Source organism: Sapajus apella, unplaced genomic scaffold (genome assembly GCF_009761245.1).
Source record: "Sapajus apella isolate SASKATOON/1434 unplaced genomic scaffold, GSC_monkey_1.0 scaffold121, whole genome shotgun sequence".
In the NCBI taxonomy this organism is placed as follows: domain Eukaryota; kingdom Metazoa; phylum Chordata; class Mammalia; order Primates; family Cebidae; genus Sapajus; species Sapajus apella.
Window position 1 is genome coordinate 2,601,243 of NW_022437061.1, and position 19,544 is coordinate 2,620,786.

Here is a 19,544-nt window from a genome sequence, read left to right on the forward strand (position 1 = left end):
GGGCGCGGCGGCGGCGGAGGCGGCCCAGGGCTCGCGCTGCTGGGATGGAGCAGAAGCGCGCCGAGTACCGGAGGGCACGCAGCTGACGGAGCTGCGCGGCGTTCGCCTCGTCTGCCTCGCGCCTGCCACCGGAGCTATCCGCGCCTCCCGGCTCCCACCACAGCCCACCCAGTGGAGGAGTCGCTACCGGCTCCCAGTGCGCTCTGTCCGCAAACTCCTTGCCGCCCGCTCCGGGCCAGGCACCAAACAGCAGGCTACCATGGTCTGCAAGACTCTCTTCGTTCTTTGCATCTTAACGGCAGGTACTTGGCGCCGTCCTCCCGGAAGGGCAGGTTGCGGGTGGGCCCCAGTGGCGAGCGCGGGGTCGGGGCTGAAGGTGGGAGACCCGGGAGTGAGTTGTCGCGCGCCGGCGCCACGAGTGGTGCGAGCCTCCGGGTGCGTGCGCAGGTGTGTGCGCACTTAGATTTGGGGTGATGTGCGCCTTTGACGGTTCTGAACCGTACCGAGGGAGAGGACGATGGGGTCCTTCCTGCCGCAGCGCGCGCCAGCACAAACTCCAGCTTTGTGGAACAGGTGTCTGGCTGAGATGCGCGTTCGAATCCAGGGTAGGCTACCCGGACTGAGCCTCAAGTCTTCTCCTTCGTCACCAGGTTTTCGGAGAGCACTCTGCTAGACTCTGGGACCAGACTTCTTGTGGCGGTTCGACCCTGGAAGGGATGAAAAAGCCGGGGAAGTGGGGGTGGGAGGTTCGCGTCTGGGAAGGCTTCAGCAGCGGCTGCGCGCCTGGCGGGGCTGGTTTACCTTCTCGAGTCTTGGCTGTCTCTGATCTCCGGCGTCCCTTCCTAGTAACGCTTAGAATGATGTGACACTAACAGCAGTGGCCCGGCCTCGGTCAGCCTCGCGATCATCACTGGGGGGTTGCGAAGCTACCTTCTGCCCCAGATCTCCCCCAAAACGTGTCCCCTGGAAAAAACTATTAACTTGGCTAAATTAGCATCCTCCCTCCCCACCCCCTGCCCCTCATCACCTCTGAGAGGCCTCCTACCAGCCATTCTCGGGTTTCGGGACCACAGACGGCGGCGACCTCTGGCAGCGGGGATGGGGAAGAGGGGAGCCGGACGACTGAGCTCGGCTTGGAGGGGACCGGGGAGAGATTCAGAAAGACGCTTTGGATCTGGAGTTCGGGTACCCATTTTTTCCAGAAAATGTCGCCCGAAAAGGGACAACTGGCTGTGGATAAGGCGCTGGTGGAAAAAAGTAGCCCGACTGCGCGGCCACTGGCATTTTCAGTTAAGTGTGACCCAAAGTCACATAGCGCAAGATTCTACTCATGCCGTAGTCTGTATTTCCTCCCTTTGAGTTCGTCGCCGTCCTGCAGTTGTGGACACGAGTCGTCGCGATCCCTTGAAAAGAAGCTAGCCGTTTCCTGGCAGCTCACAATGGGTAATCCAGTTATAAAGAAAAGTTTTCCAACTTGAAATTATAGCGTAGTATTTTCTCTACTTGCTGAACGTCCGTCTGAGAAAACCTCTTTGGCTGTGGTATCTCGGAGACGCGTCCGCGGACGGTTCCCGAATACTCGCAGGCAGCTTTGGCTGCGGAGCCTCGGGCCGGGCTGAGAAGCCTCGGGCCGGGCTGAGAGAGCCTGGGTCCGGCAGGTGTAATAGGCAGCGGAGCTCCCAGCTGGCCGCGCGTGGTAATTCCCGTAATCCTCAAAGCAGGAGATGCTTACGTAATGACATGGAAGGTACCTTTACTTTCTCCTCACTCAAAAATATTTTCTTGAGGTCCCGAAACCCTTGAGCGAGTCAGTAGAGGGTTCGTTTGCTAATTTGATATAGTGGCTTATTTATTTAATCATTTCCTTTTTTGAACAGCTCTGGCAATTGTCAAAACCGGGATTAACCCTAACAAGCAGTGTATTGTAGCTTTCCATTCCGCCCCCACCCCACCAACCCAAGAAGCTTTTTTTTTTTTTTTTTTTTTTTTTTCCCCTCTGTTACAGTTTAGCTTTGCTATTCCAGGAGGAATATCACCTTTGACCCACCTTCAGAGTGAGGAGACTGGTGGGCCAGGGACAGGCTGAGCACCACCCCTACCCCCACGCACTAATTGGGATCAGAGCCCAGATTGTCACAGCCTTCCAGCTCTGAGGCTCGAGACTCAGGAAGACATAGTGCCTCATTTCCCTAGTTACATTTCCATGTGCATATCCCAAGCTGACAGTGATGAAGCTAATGGATACTGCAATCCCACTGAACTTCGTACCTCTGAAGGAATCCCTTTAAGGCGTCAATTTGTTGTTAGAGCTACTTGGCAATATATTGTTCGAAAAAAATATGAAAATTGGCATAAATACCTCATGAGATTGTTTGTACCTTAATTTTAAGGTGTTTTCAGAATGTAAAATATCGTTTATAAAGAAAAAATAGACGTGTTGGCAAAGAAGAAAGGGATGTGGGCCCTTAAAGTGAAAGTGGCACACCTGTTTTGGGGGCTTATCCCAGAACTCCCCTAGCAAATCTCTAGTTAGTTTCACCAGGCCTTGTTCCTTTTCTGTTTCCTTCTCTTTTTCCTCTTTTAGTCTTAGAGGCTTCAAAAATATTTCTGTAAAATTCTTAAGGTGATAATTTCTTCAGCCAGGAACAGCGTTAGGTAGGGGCCTATTTTTTGGCTCAACAAATCTCAAAATATACATAGAATTTCCTCCAGCACATACAATGAACACTTGAAAATATGCATGCATTGTCAACAAGCCAGCAAGGGTAGATCTCTACATTTATTCACTCGGTATATATAAACATATTTATGTAGTTTTAGAGAAAGGGTCTAGCTCTGTCGCCCAGACTGGAGTACAATGGAGCGGTTCTGTCTCTACTGCAACTTTGGCCTCCCCATCCTCTTACCTCAAGCTTCTGAGTAGCTGAGGTAGGGACTACAGGTTTACACCACCATACAGCTAATTCTTTTAATTTTTATTTTTTGTAGATATGGGGGAGGGTCTCCCTGTGTTGCCCAGTTGGTCTTGAACTCCTGAACTTAAGTGATGCTTCCACCATGGCCTCCGGAAGTGCTAGAATTATAGATGTGAGCCACTATGCCCAGCCTCAGTTCTATTTCTAAAAGGAGAGAGAAACCTTAGATTGTCTTCAGTTCTCTCAAAGTTCATTAAGCTAGGAAACTAGCATGTCTATTCTACAAATCATTTCCAAACACTTCTTATGTCAGTATAAGGCACATTGGGGTACTGATTCCACATTAAAATACAAACCAGAACCTCCGGCGTTTAGTCCCCAAAACCAAAAGGGAAAGAGAATGGTGGCTTCCTCCTTTATCCCTCTCCTGCTCTACTCTGGATTCTCTTCCTTGTTCTTGCCACCATGGTTGTTGCACTCAGGTTTTTTTACAGCCCCATTTATTTAAAAACTCCTTCAGTGAAGTATGAGATATATTAGAACTTTCAAAGGCATGTTTTGAATACTCAAGAAGAACAAAAAGGAAAGACTAGGTAAGAGAGGCACTAACTTCATGGCCCTATTTCTTCTGCCCTAGGCCTGCTCTGTCTGCCCCTGTCTTCTCTCAGGAAAAGTACCTTCCACCCATTACCAGGCACTCTGTGCAGACGTATTGATCCCTTGGTGATCAAGACCTAGATTACCAGACAGCTAGATTCCTAGTCTGCCAGCCAGCTAGGGATCTTCTTTGTGTTCTTAATCTGGTAGAAGCCTCTTCTTCAGGTAACTAACATCTAGAATGTCCCTATCCTTGAAGGAAGACTTACTTCAACCTCCACATTTATGGCTCTGTACTTGATATATGTCAGCTCAGTAGCCTTATCACACATATATTAAAATAAACAAAATCGTGTACACATTTAAAGGAACAGGAAGACTGATTATGATTTGTTGGGGGTGGTTGTGAAGAGTCACTGACGTTTCTTAGCCTGAGAAACTCTTATTCCCCTGAAATCTGTGGTCACAGTCAAAGATGTGACATTTCCTTCACATGAAAAGTGACCTGAGAAGGTAGATGGACCCTCTTTGTTGTTATCAGAGGCATTCACAGAGGCAGTGTTTCAAACAGTAACTGTGTAGATTTTGCAGCTAAGTTGCCTAGGTACAAATCTAAGCTTTACTACTTACTAATTGTGTGATTGAGGGCAAGTACTTTAACCCTCTGTATTTTCTTATCTACAAAATTTAGTGAATAAAAAATTGGAGTGATTGAAAGTGTTCAATAGCTGCATATACCTATAGGTATACAGTGCTGGAAACATAGCAAATGCTCAATAAGTGTTAGGTGTTGTTACTGCTATTATTCTTATTAATGAAGTGTACTGTATTCTGCACTAATTAGGTCATCCTCTCCAAAGGCAGAGTTTATATGTTTGCACTTAGACTATGTAAAGCAAAGATCTCAACTAATATTCCAGTGCAGTGCCAGCTGTTCCAGCAAACCAATGTGCAAATTAAGAAAATATTCAGCTGAGCCTACTAAATGCCTAATTTGAAAAGGTTAATACTGTGCCAACTCAGATTTAACACAAGAGTCCAAAAAATGCTCAGCCACAAATAGATGTAAAGTCTCACCAAGGACTTTATTTCTTCCATAGAAACGTTTGCAAACTGGTGTGTTTCAAAAACCCAACTCAGCTAAATCTTAAAGGTTAGGTCCCCAGAGCTACAAACTTGAGATACTTCAGATTAACAACTTAAGAAAAAACAGGTCATTTTGTCTGAATGCTCCAAAACAATGGCAATCATAAAATAACTGCCACTCTCTAATTTAACTTCAGCATTTGACCCCAGTCTAATTGTGCTTGTGTTTTTATGAGAAAAATATTGGCCAAATATTATACTGTTTAAGTAGACTTTCTTAAGCGATAACTTACCTGAGGGGATTATAGCACCCCACCAGAAACAAAGGACAGTAACAGTTTTTAAGTGTTTTCAAAAGGAATTTGATTGTCTTAAACCTAAATGAAGGAATCCTACAATAGCAGTTATAACAGTTCGCTTCCCTTTGGAAGTATCTATCACTAAAATTGGGCATATTAGTTTAGAAATTAAACTTGTCTTGTTCATAATATATCAAATGAAGCAGTTTCTTGGAAAAATTGATTTTTTATGTAGAAGACAGTGGTAATTCTAAGAAGAGGTGGACAGATAGTGTCTGCTTTATCTGATGTTTTCTTTTTACTTAGAAATACGGAGCTACTATGTTATCATCTAGTTAATGTGGAAGCTGGGCAACTATTCAGTAAGACTGGTTTGTGTATATAGTTCATGACATTTCTTTTTTTAGCTACAGCTTAAAATTATTTAAATGACAGGGTTGATGTAACGTATTTTCTGATGTGTGGATCTTTAAATATTCCTCATAATCCTTTACTCCAGCATAGGCATTTTTTTTTCACCTGTTTTAACATGGCTTATAAATATTGGGAACTTTGCCATTTTGTAAGTAATAGAAATGATTAAAATGTTACAGACAATTATATAATTCTTCTCATCTGTGTTTTTCATTGTTACAGGATGGTACAATGTCAATTGAAAATAGTCTTAATTTTCCTTTGGCTAGTATTGCCAAATTTAGCAAATAAAAACACAGGTTGTCCAATCAAATTTGAATGTAAAATAGTGAATTCTAACTATATTCCATGTAATATTTGGGACATACTTAGACCAAGTCTTTCTTTGTTGTTTATCTTAAATTCAAATTCAACTGATTGTCTTGTTTTTGAACTGCCAACCATACTTTTGGCCTTTTATCTGCAGTTCACTTATGCAATGACTTTTATACAGGATTAGCTTTATTTTGAAGCCTTCTTCATGGGGCTTTAGTTATCCTGCACCATTTCATTAGAAATAATCTGTTCATGGGAAGACATGGAGATTTAAAAGCAGCTCTCTAGGTTAGCAACTATATGGATTAGGATTTAGAGGTAGCACTCACACGGATGAGATATTTTGATTCTAATTATATATCCATTAACTGTGTATTTCTGAACAATTGATATAGTCTCCCTAAATAATTTTAACCCCTTTTGACTCTTCCTTTACATATATTTTAAAAAGTATATTTTCAGTAGTAGCAATGATCTTGCTATAGGGGCTGGGACTCAAAGCCTTTCAGACTCTAGCTGGCATCTAATTTAAAAAGAAAGTTATGATTAAAACTGAAAGCTTTGAATTTCAGTGCTGTTTTTTGTGCCAGGATCTTAAGAAATCTCACAAATATTAATTATATAAGGTTTACATAATCCCTGTTGGATAAGTCTATTGGTATCACTTGGAAGCTGTGGCTATATTCAGCCTGAAGCAACATATTAGATAGAATCTTAAGACAGATGTTTTAAAAAAATTCCTCTGATCAATTGAACTGTGGTAGATATTTGTACCTTTTATACCTAAAGTAAAAATCTATGAATACTTAACTCTTAAGTGAAAAAAAATTATGAGAAATAACCAGGTGTGATATTTAGAAAACATGTCTATTCAATACAAAATAAAGTGGGTGGTGCAACACACCTTTGATGATAATATCTTCCCCTTACATTCCAAATTTCAACATTTGATTATCTTTTCAATGAACAAGGAAATAAGGACCTGGGAACTTTACTGCAGGTGTTGAACATGAAAGGACTTAGATGAGAGAAGGTTTTGTTTGTTTGTTTTGTTGTTGTTTTGGACATGGTTATAAACTTGGAGCTACCATTCAGACTTCCCAAAGGTTAGAACATATTTTCTGATATGGAGTTAACAAAATACACGTTACCTTTTACATCGTGATATATTTACCAGCTTTGGAAGTACACAAGCATAACTTCATTATAAACAGAGTTTAGTCACCCGCTATTGTATCCGTAATGGATAGTTATTGGTACTGTCTATCCTTTATGACATGGTTTTAGTTTTGTTGGAAAAGCTTTTGTGATCTGTCTTAGTTCCTCCAGGCTGCTATAACAACACCATAATCAGGGTGGCTTATAAACATTTGTTTCTCACAGTTGTAGAGACTGGGAAGTCCAAGATCAGGGCATCTACAGGTTCTGTGTCTGGAAAGGGCTGTCTTTCTGGTTCACAGACAGCCTTCTAGTTGTGTCCTCAAGTGGTAGAAGGGGCAAGGCAGCCCTCTGGGACTTCCTTTATAAGATACTATCCCATGATCTAATCACTTCCTCAAGGCCTCACCTCCTAATACCATCTTTACCTTGGAGATTAGGATTTCAACATATGAATTTTTTCAGAATGCAAATATTGAAACCATAGCATGATCCCATAGATAGACAGCAAATAGATGCCATAACCAACTGGTGTGGAACGTTATTTGATTGTTAAACACGCCATACTAGAGTACTCTTGCTTTGTACTGTAATTGGATTCTTCAGGAAGAACAGTAACAATTATTGTAAAGATTAAAGGGTTCTGTATTTAGTATGTTAGTTACAGTGCACTGTCTATATGCTTTTAGGGAGATGTTTAAGATCCCAGAAATTCTACTGAGTTAATGTAATGTGTCATATTAGGAGAGGATTTCAGTATAGCTCAGAATTACAACATGAGGTGACCTCGCTGCCACTTGTTCATCAGAGGATCCTAAAGAAAATATGGTGGATTGAAGATGTCTTTCTTGGCCTTGAAAAGACCCAAGTTATTGGTAGATCACACTCTCTACTGATTATGGGAACTTTTGCTATTAATGAACATTGCTGCCTGATAGGGAACATCAAAACATATATCACATTCAACTAGTGGGGAACCCTGGATGTTTTATCTTAAAAATTACAATGTTGATGATAATGACATTCAGGAGAAGAGCCCAGATAGTCAAAGGAGAACTGTTCAGATATGTCAGAGCAGAAGAAAAAATATTCATCACTTACATGTTAGGAAATTTTGATGGGGGCAGGAAGTATAATAACAAATTACATGCAGAAACGTGGTAAGAAATGGACAATAGGAAGGGGCAGTGGCTGTTTCAGAATTTCTACACAGATCACATAGGAGAAGCTGAGGGCATAATGCTTCCTCAAATGTCAAATGGCTGAATCAGAGGAGGAAGATGATGAAAATTATTTTGGAGTACTAAGGCTCAAATCAACATTAGATGCTGCTGCTAGAAATGAAAAATTCATTACATTTTATTTTTAGAGAGATAAGGTATACCTCCTCAAATTTATATGAATATAATATTTGTTTTAGTATGCCTCTTTAGTTCTGTGAAAAGTTACAAAGTGAGCCTTTCAGGTGAAATGCTGTGGTAGACTTTATGGTGGGTAATGAAGGTAACTTCGACATCATGAAAGGGAGTGAAGAATAAGAAAATGCCCTGTGATATAAAGATGAAAGCAGCTACATGATTTGGCTCAGTTAAGGAGGGCAAAGTGGTCTGAGGTTGCTTACTTCCAGGCAGCCTTCCTAGAACTGCTCTTCAAAAACAATCTGATTATGAGAAGACTCTTTTTTAGATGCTCATAGGAAGAGAAACATAGCCCTGATATTTATCATGTGATGAAGGGATTTGTGTTATTTTACATGAGAAGCAACATGGTGTGGTAACAGAGGCTTTGGAGTAAGACAGGCCAGCAGGGAACAACAACTGTGAGCTCTCCATCTTCTTTCTTGTAGGGTTATGACCATATACATAGAGTGCCATGTGAGCAGACATGCAACCAGTCTCTATCAAGTATGTATACCAAGAGGCAAAGGATTTATTTTATTGCATTTCATTTGCTTTCTCTGTCTCCCACTACTAGATTGTAAGGTACATGAGAAGAGAAATGTTGGTGTGTTTTTTTTTTCCACTGATGTATCCCCAGCATGTAGAACAGAGCAAGAAACATAGTGTGTGCTTTATAAATTTTCATTCAGTTTTTTAATTGAGAATCTACATGTGCTAAACACTGTCCAAGGTTCTGGATATACAATAATGAACAAAGACAAAACTCTACCATCAGGGAATTTACATTCTTTGAGGATAATAAATTTTGACTTAGTCAAAAGAATATCAGTAGCTGAATATCTAATAATCATCTCAAACTCAACATGTCCAAACTGAGCTCCTAGACTGTCTTCCCCTAAGGGGCCTCACCTGAAGCCTTCCCCAGATCAATGAACAGAAATGCCAACTTTCTAGTTGCTCAGACGGCAAATCATGAGTCATCCTCGAGTCCTCTTTTTCTCCCAATGCCCCTCATTCCAACCTTCAAGAACATCTGTTGGCTCTGCTTTTAAAATATGTACAGAATCCAACCACTTTTTGCCACCTCAGTTGCTTCCACTCTGTTCCAAACCACTACTGTCTTTCTCTGAGAGCACTGCAGTGGCCTCCTCTCAGATCTACTTGCTTTCACCCCTCCCCTCCTCAGGTCTGTTTTCTACATAGCATAGCAACAGTGAATTCATTGGAACTGTATCAGTCAGTGCTTTGTTCAGAGCCCTGTAATGGCTCCCCATTGTTCTTAGAGTAAAATCCAAAATCCTTGGGGTGACCATCAAGACCTCCACGAGCGGGGCTCTCATTGGTTCTTGATTCTGATCTTCTACACTCTCCTTTGCTCAATCTGCACCAGCTACAGGGCTACCTCGTAGCACATAGTGGCTAAGTCCTCTGTCTGGCATGTAGTTTCTCCAGATATCCACATGAGTAATTCCCTCACTTCTTAAAACTTTTGTCAACTGTCACCTTCTTAAAGAGACTTACCCTGACCGACCTCTTAAAACTGTAGTCTGTTCCACTTGCCAACACCATATTCCCAGTGCCCCTTATCTGACTCTTGCCCCTACTTTTTCTTTAAAGTCTATCTCCCTCTATCTGTCCTTACCCCTCACTAAAACATAGCTCTAGGAGGAGAGAGATGTTGTCCCTCCTGTTTGCTGTCGTATCCCACTGTGTTAGAATACTGTGTGGCACATGAGGGTACTAAAAATCTATTTGTTGAATTGGATGATTAAAATACATTTCTGAGGACTGGAAAAATGAAGACTTAATTCAAATTTTGCCTTAAATAACCCAAAAATGAGACATTGGCAAACTTGCTTACTATCAGGTGCTTATGTCTAGTGCTTCCAAAAAGCTTTAAAAAAAATGAGTCAGGCTTTTAGTCTTCATTGAAGATTACAGAAGCTAAACTTTGAAAATCAGCTATTTTTGAGCTATACACACACACAAATTCTTCTTCTTAAAATGTAAGCTTTATTTGGTGCCATAGGCATCATTAAAAATAGCTGAAACTTTATAAACTCCCTGGACAATTAAGAAAATGTTACCTTTAAGCTCCGCTAGGAAAGATAAAGATACCTCCACTATTGAAGCATTGTTGAGAATTCCAAATAACTAAAAATAGCCTGGTTATGAAAAGTTATTTGAGTCTAAGGGAAGCACGATTGGTAGCTACCCAGTTAAGTCTGAGAAATTTAAGTAAATTAAGATGATGAGTGCTAAAGGTATAAGTTAGTCACTAATAAACTTAAGAATAGAATGGGAGTTTTCTTGACCTAAGAGACCCTGTACTACCTTCTTTGGTTATTCTGAAATATAAATTGTGTTTTAGACTAAGCAATGGATAGAAGGGATGCAGAAATCTTGCTTCAAATAAAACCTGTGCCATAGGTGAGGTGAGAGAAGGATGCACTTGTTAGCTCCCCGGCACTGCTGACACTCCTTGATGTGGCTGGTGTTAAAGTCCCTAAGGTTGGCGTATCCCCCAGCTTCATCATGAAACAGATCCTCATGGTACATACTGGCTTACTCAAAATAAGAATGTTTAATTATTTCTTGGCTGGCAAATAGAATATGAGCTTCAAAAATAAGACACATGCCTTACAGCCTTAGGAATAATGGTAAAATTTAAGATTATATCAACTTGAAGAGCAACCTATCAACAAACCAGAGGATGACACTTTGTGTTTATTTAAAATATTTGCCTTGCTGGTTCCATGATGTCCATTTGTCCATTCTTGAGCAGGGCAGACTCTGAGCCATCTTGACTTCAGCAACCTTGACTGTAAACAGAGGTGTGGCCACAGAGAGTAGCTCTGACCTGTCCTAGAGGCCCAACAGGGAGCTGTGTCTGGTCTTGTGCTTGTGGCACTGGAGGACAGGTGACCATTGCCCTACCTCTCCTCCCATGGAAGTCACCATGTTCTCCAAGTGAAATGAAAAGCAGGGCCTAATTTCTCACCAGAAGGAAAAGAATTGCACATCAGCAAGAGCAGGCAGGCTTTCAATGCCTCCAATCTCAAAGACAAGTGTGGCTGCTCAGGAAGTGAAAATGGCTCCATTACTGAGAATAGAGTTTCAGATTGGAGGGATAGCATAAAAGAGGGAAGTGTGGTTTTGAGATTCAGAAATTTACAGCCAAGATTTTGGTTAAAAAAAAAAAACAACTATTTTAATGTCAAAAAAAAAAAAAAACAAAACAAAAAACAACAACAAAAAAAAACAGCTGTCTCTTGTTTTATAATGGTTTTTCAAAGCTGCATTACACAGAAATAGATAAGAATGTGTCTATCACCTATCCAGACCTGATTCAAAGTCCTGCTTGTTTGCTTGTTTGGGTTAGGAACTGTTTTTAATAAAAATAAGTTTTAAATAATGTAAATGTATAACAATAATGTGCTGGTCAGATAAACCAGCATACATTCAACATTCATACTGTATTAGGCAACTGCTTAAAAGAATGAAGTGGTTCATGAAGTACTGACATGCAAAAATGAACACAATATATTAACACAATATATTGTAACTTTGTATTTCACAATACATTGAAAAAGCAAGCTACAAAATCAAATGTACATTGTGTATGCCTGGGGAGAAAGGGTTTAAAAGGTTGCAATGCTATCTGATGAGTGAACTTTGGGTCTGTTTTACTTTCTCTCTCTCAGTCTCTCTTTCGTTGCCTGAACTTTTAATGAACAGTTTGTACTGCCTTTACAATTTAAAAAGTTGAGATATTAGGAATATTGTTAATCCCTCTTTAGCAACTGTTAATGAGGCTATAGTGACTGCTAGATGGCTATTTTGATCTTTAAAATCTTGATTCAAAAAATCATTCTGCAGGAGCCCTCAAAAATAAGATTTTAAAGAAGCAAATAACCTCAAAAACATTTACACAGCATCACTGATGTAATGGTCAGAGAAGATTCTGGGAAGGAATTGACTTAAAGAAATATTACATTTTCTAAAACCAGATGCTGCACAAATCATTGATCAGGATAACTGTCTTGCATAGTATTTTAAGGGACTCTGTCCTAACTGATCAGTATTTAATATACTTTGTTAGTTTTTTAGATCTCCTCTCTTTGTCATGTATGGGAGCAATTTCTTAAAACATTCTAAGCTCTTCTAAAATGAAAGTTGCCAACATAGTTATCAAAAAACAAAAACAGTCCTCAGAAGAATATACAATTTATTTTTCTTTGGGCGACATTAATTATTTTTCTTTTTGCAACATTAAATATGTTATAAAATCTTTTCAATAAAATAATTAATAAAATGTGGTGTAGGTAAACACTGGAGAATACATTATTGATACTCTAATGACATTATTAGAGAGCAGCACAGGTGTGACTGGGGAGAGGGCTGGAGCAGAGCTGACTGGAAGTTTTAGGGGTCATCTAGGCCAACCCCTCACATTACGGATAAAACTAGATATTTAGGAATGTCACATTTTTTAATTTTTGGTTTTACTATGTATCACACATTGTGCTACATTCATTTCATCTGCTGCTTCATCTAATCCTCTCAGCACTCTATAAAGTAGGCAGTACTATTCCCATTTTGTAGTTCAGGTCACTGAGGTTCAGAAGTCAAGTAACGAGCTACAGATCACACAGTAGATAAGTAACAGAACTGAACTGGACTTTGAACCCAGGTCTCTAATTTTTTACCCACCTCTGCCCCCATTGCCTTGAACTACCAAATCAGTTACTAAATCCTCTTGCATAAATGTAGTCTCTAGAATTTTTCCCAACTCTGATTCTCTTCTTCATCCCCATAGCCTTGGTTGAGAGTCTTATCATCTCTTATCTGTAACTCCCAAATGGTCACCCTTTTTCCTCCCACAGTCTCTTGCCAGTCTTGGGACTCATTTAGGCCACGCCAGGTTGCCTGCTGTCTTCCAAAAGAAGAGGATAGTCTTATAGGTGCTCACATTATGATTTGTAAATTTTATTCCTGCTAAAAAGAATGAAGGCTCCTTGGAGAAGTGGCTAATTCCAGGTCTTGGTTAGGAAATAGATAAGATGAATCTGGTATATCTTGTTAGACCAGACAGTAAACATATTCTCAAAGAATACTAGGGTCCTGTCAGAAGGACTCAAAACCACTTAATGAGGCACCCACTGGCCAAAGGTGGGACAATCTGAGCATTGATGATGATTATAATTATAATAGATTGAAACACATTAAATACATTTAAACTCATAAGTTCACAGAAATACCAAACGCAAAACAATAATAAACTTCATTGACCTTCATTGGAGAATGCTAACAAGCAACACACTATTTTGAAGAAATAATAGATGGTTAGGAAAAATTAAGTTTTTTATTGATTTATCAAAGTCTGCCTTTATGTTGTGAAGTGTACCATTGAGTGACCAAATATTAGATGATGGGATAATTGTCTCTATAGGATTATTCCAGACAACAAATGAAGAAGGCATGGAAGAAATAGAATATCACCATATTGCATACCTACAAGTGGGCTTGGGTACTAATCATCAGTGGCTGCCAACACCATGGAGTGTGATGCATTCAGGTACTACATCTCCTAATGGAGGAACGCACCATCACCTACGAAGCAGTCTTGACAAACTGAATGAAAACTACATCTGACCAAGCCTCTGCTTCCAACAATCAAGTCACAGGAGATACAGAAAACTGGGGAAGATGTTAAATAACACTGTGGGGATGAAATCAGCAAACTCCAGAATATAGAAGACTCTATGGGAAAACTAACTAGGTTTCTTCAATAAATAAATTGCAAGGAAAAAAAAGAGATCTAGAGAAAGATTGACAGGGCGAGGAGGAATTTAGACAAAAAAGAGACTGAAGAGACATAGCAGCCTATCACAATTATGAAACTTATTTGGATACTGAATCAAACCAAAACTGTAAAAATAAATGATGACATTTATGAGACAATCATGAATTTGAACACTGACTAGATATATGATGATATTAAGGTATTGTTAATATTTTCAATATGATAATATAACCCTTATGTTTTAACAACCCTTATCTTTTAGAGATATATACTATTTTATTTACAGAAGAAATGCTGTGATGCTTAGGATTTCAAAATAATATGGGAGCGGGAAAATTATAGGAAAAATGAATGTGAGTTAATAATTGCTGAAACTGAGTGAAAGGAACATGGCGATTTATTATACTCTTCTCTCCTACTTTGCAGATGATTAAATGTTTTCATTATAAGAAGTTTTAAAACGAGTTCTCTAGACCTCCTAATTGCTGGCAAAAACGAGTCCAAAGTGTTTAGCCTCTGAATTAGAGGTGGAACAGAAAAAAAGGAGATGCCTCTAATCATGATGTGAAAGGCCAGAGAAGTAGATAAGTCATTCTTGTTTGGAAAGTCTCCCCAAGAAGATAACACCTGCTGCACACTTTCAGGCCTCTCTGGCTTTGCTTATGTCATTTCCTCATTCTAGAATGCTATACTCCTCCATTCTCTGCCAACCGAAAGTCTCTTCATTTTGCAGGCTCAAATTTCTCCCTATGTTCTGCACATGTCAGCCCTACCAGTCTTTCAGCCTATAGAGAACAGAGATCATGTCTTAGCTTAATATCCCTTCCTCCCAAGTATGAGCACATACATGGCAGGTGCTCCATGCCTGTCAAATTGAACTGCAGAAACAGGTTCAAAATGTGGACTCCAAGGTCTCACAGCTAGTTAGTAAATGAACTTAACTAAAAATCTCATGTAAACTTCAGTGCCCTGACTTCAGGAACTCCAAAGTCTTTTCAAGCTCATTCACCAGCATTCCTCTCCTTGCGAGTTAAGATTTTAAAGCTTTATGATCTCTAAGAGAAGTAACACATTAACTTGGAGTAGCTGAAAGTTATTATCTAACATGCACTGGTGTGTAGAAAAGCACAGGCCCTGGGTGAGTGGCCTAAAAGACAAATATGTCTTACAGGGCAGAGGGAAGTGGCCTGGGACCTGCAGTACCACTTAGATCGGGAGTTGCACAGTGAGAGTCATGGTGAATGCACTGGACACTGAAAGGCCACAGAGGAGGCACGGATGAGATGACAGGATCCAGGACATCCAGTTAGCCAGCTTCCTGTGATTACATATGAGCAAATGAAATTTAAAAGGGCATTGTAGGCCCTTTTAAAGGGCCTACAATGTAGGCCAAACGCCGTGGCTCATGCCCGTAATCCCAGCACTTTGGGAGGCCGAGGTGGGTGGATCACGAGGTCAAGAGTTTGAGACCAAACTGGCCAACACAGTGAAACCTTGTCTCTTCTAAAACTACAAAAAAATTAGCCAGGCATGATGGCAGGCACGTATAATCCCAGCTACTCATGAGGCTGAGGCAGGAGAATCACTTGAACCCAGGAAGCGGAGGCTGCAGTGACCCAAGATCATGCCACTGCACTCCAGCCTGGGCAACAGAGCAAGACTCCATATCAGAAACAAAACATACAGACAAAAGCCATTATAATCACTTTACAGACAAGTTTGTTATATTTGGGCAATCACCTTTACCTGAACAACCTTATGAAGTAAAATTTCACTCTAGACAAGTGAATGCAGTAGGGATTGTCTTTTAAAAGATCCATGATTATCCAGTACTAACCACAGGAAAGCCTTCCATAGGAAGGAGAAAAACCACGTTTTCTCAAAAAAAAAAAAAAAAAAAAAAAAATGCATCTATTTGGTTTTGTACTTAGAGGAAATGGACATGAGTTATATTTTTGTATAGGTCAGTTTCCTTATTTTAATATTGCAGTTCACTGTTTATTGTCAGAACAGAGCCTAGGCAAGGCAATAAACATGAGTTGGCATGTTTGAAGTATATTATCAGAACACAGCCTAGCAAGGCAATAAACATGAGATGGCAAGCATGCCCTATGGAAATGAAGGGTGGCATCAAATAGAGGCACTTCCCTGTGGCTGGCCTCTTTCTTTCTTTCTTTTCAACATAATCTGCATCTGCAACAGAAAAAGAGTGACAAGGAAAGGAGTTTTGTTTTGCTCTTTTGGTTTTTATGTTACCAAAAAGATACTTTTCTTCTTTTGATCTTGGAATTCTAGAAATCTTTCCTGGTTATCGACCAAAAGTAGAGGAATTTAGGAGGAAATGTGCCCTCCTGGGTAGAAAGGGAAATGTGTCTTCTCAGTTACCCAGAAGCAGAGGTTATCAGTAAGTAACTATCCTATCCCCAAACTGCTGTGAGCTGTCTACCCCCTTGAACTATGTCAACTTGCCAAGCTTTCGATAAATATAGACTAGCTATTGTCTGGGTTTCCTAAGGCTGCCATAACAAATTACCATAAACTTGGATAGCTTAAAACAACAGAAACGTATTCTCTGACAGTTCTGGAAACTGGAAGCCTGAAATTAAAGTTTTGGCAAAGCTGTACCTCCTCTGAAGTTTCAGGGAAGGATTCTTCCTTGCTTCTTCTAGCTTCCCATGGCCCCTGGCATTCCTTGGCTTGTAGCTGCATCACTTCTTTCTCTGCCTCTGTCTCACATGGCCCCCTTTCCTCTGAGTCACTCTGTGTCCACACTTCCCTCATATAAGGACACCAGTCATCCAGTCATATTGGATTAGGGCCCACTCTCATCTTAACTCTCATCTTATCTGCAAATAGCTTATTTCTAAACAAGGTCACATTCACAGATCCTAGGGGTTATGGCTTCAGCTTGTCTTTTTGGAGGATATGGTTCAATCCATAGCACTTATATTAATTTTACATCTCAACCATGTTCATGAAAGACCGCTCCCCATAGATAAACTAAGTTATGAACTTAATTGATTATAAATCACTTTTATTTAATATCACATCAAGTATTTTTTAAATTTGTTTTCTTATTTATCTGTGTATTTATTGCTCTTGATGACACTGTTTAAATCAGGTGTTTCCCTATCTGTATTGTAGGCATTTGGAGGGGGATATTTTTTCAATACATGGAGATGGCATTTCTGGTTCCTGACCACTAAATACTAGTAGCACCCTGCAGGCATTGTGACAAGCAGGAAAAAAGAGAATCAGGAAAAAGGAAAAGGAATAGAGGAAAGGATCGAGGCAGGAAATGCCATCACACATTTCCAAACCATCAGACTCTTTGAAACCAACAGTCTAAATTGATGAGACTTTTAATGTCCCTCCTCAGAGCCCCATAGAGAATGGGCTGTGCTGAACAATAGCAGCCATTCTCGTAACTCAGCCAGCCTGCCGGCTGTCAGAGTCCTCTGGGTGATTCCAGAGCATTCTGACTTGGACAAGGCCAGTAGCAGGTAAAACTATGTTAGAGACAAATTTCAAAGATACCATTCACTTCTCCTCTGCCATGTTCAATATGCTATCCTTTACAACACCCTATCACTTACAACACTGTATCATTTACAACATTATGCCTACAGTGAAATCAGGAAAAGTATAGAAAGACAGCAAAAAGTTGCAGGAGATGAAGTAGCCTCCTGCTCTTTTTTAGCATTGCTCATTGCAATGTAGAAATGATACTTTTCCTTTGTTTGCTTGCAAGGGAGGGCATGATCCACTTTCTAAGAAGTATCTTCTTCTCAGTTCTGTGTAAGTATTACTGCATGTGGGAACATAAGAAGTTACAAGAATCTTTCACTGAAAAATGTAAATGGTGTGATTTTCTAGGATAGTGGTTTTCTGTTCACCAATATGAAAAGTGTGTATGTATGCATGTGCATATGTAAAATGTGTCTATACATATATTTATGAGTGAGATATATGTTTTCCTCTTTCATTACCTGCTTCCTTCCTTACTAAAATAACTAGAATTTTTAACAGAAGGAGAACAAATAGCATTTGAAATAATTTCTTTAAAGAAAATTAACATTTAATAGATTAGTACATTTTCTGGAGCATCTAAAATTCACTTTTTTTCCCCACAAAAAGTAAGATATTCTACATTTCGAAGAGCCATAATCATATACATCCGTTTCTTCTGATTAGTAGCTACAATGTTTATTAGGTAAACATGGACATTTATTTGGCTCTGCAACTACCTATTCCGTGTTCTTCTGGAATCACAGCTTTCCTTATTAGTCAGAGTGAAAGTCAATATTTGAGACTTCTTCCTCTGCGAAAAAATATAATTTCCTTTATAGGAGATTTAATTACTTGAATAGTTCTGCTTATACAGATAAGAGAAATATTCTAAGAAAAATGTGAGATCTGCTGTCTAAAGCCTTTATTTATTTGAGTTATTCTTTAGGGAATAAAAAATTAAAGCTCTGATGCTGCAAACAAAGCTCCTTGATGAGAACTGAGTTCATGCTGAGATGAAAAGTTACAGAGCAAGAGAACAGCCTCATTATATTTTTAAAATCCCAGGGAAAGTCATTGTTTTGCCAAAGCAATGTGGCAAGACAGCCTGGGACACAACATCGGTGCCCAGGAGACTAGGAGTAAAGAGCTTTAGAAGCTTTGAATCTTTTTCTAAAACAATTAAGATTAAAGGAGTTAATCAGGAAATCTGAGGTTATATAAGGGGTGAACAGGTCAGCCAGCTCATATATCTGGTTTGGGGCACATGCTTGGGATGACCAAAGTTTTCCATGGAAGATTGTACTTTATGTTAATTCTTCCAGAATGAAAGAACTGACAAGAAACATTAAGTTTGAAAAGCGATCCCCACTGCCACTGACATCTGAGAACATCCCAGCCTCTCCAGAGACATCTCACTGAGGGAAGCAGGTGAGCCAGCTTGGGCTCTAACCCCAGGAAGAGAAGAGAAGTGGGTCATGCCTGGTGAAGTGGCTTGTCTCTCTTGGCAAGTCAAGACTCTGCCTTGAATGGCCTGGCCACCTCACAACCTCCTCTCCAAAGGTGACATGGGCTACAGCTTAAGACACTGCATGACACCAGAAGCAAAAACTAAGAGTAGGTATGGAATAAATCTTATGAAGCTCTAAGGCTCGATAGCCACAAGAAATTTTTCTTTAGTTAGTGAGAAGAGAACATTCGCTATTTAAGCAAGAACTACCCAGGAAGAACCAAAAGCTTTCTGAGATGGTCTGTGAAGGCATGGGAGTTTAAGGAATAGACTCAATTTTTCTTTGACTTAATCAGAGTTGGGTTTTGGGGTTTCTAGGAGTGCACAGAAAACTTGAACTAGAGAGGCAAGGTTCATTGACATGTGCCAGTTGATACTTCACTAAGTCTTTACCAGTAAAAACGATGTCATTTATCTTCTTTCTTAAGCCATGTCTATTCTGTTCCAACTTTATCAAGAATGGCAGTCAGGATTTGAAACAGTGCCTGTGTTCTTTGCTGAGCACTTACTGCAAGATTTCTAACAACATAAACTTGA

General features: G+C 40.0%; 1 protein-coding gene across 2 annotated transcripts in view; it reads left to right on the plus strand.

Annotated features, from left to right (window-relative positions):
* Positions 1–19,544, plus strand: part of PARM1 (prostate androgen-regulated mucin-like protein 1) — a 132,965-nt gene continuing 113,421 nt past the window's right edge. For both annotated transcript variants that reach the window (XM_032261019.1, XM_032261018.1), the window contains exon 1: positions 1–302. In XM_032261019.1, the coding sequence (XP_032116910.1) occupies positions 260–302 (43 nt within the window). In that variant the 5' untranslated portion in view covers positions 1–259. The remainder of the gene's footprint in view (positions 303–19,544) is intronic.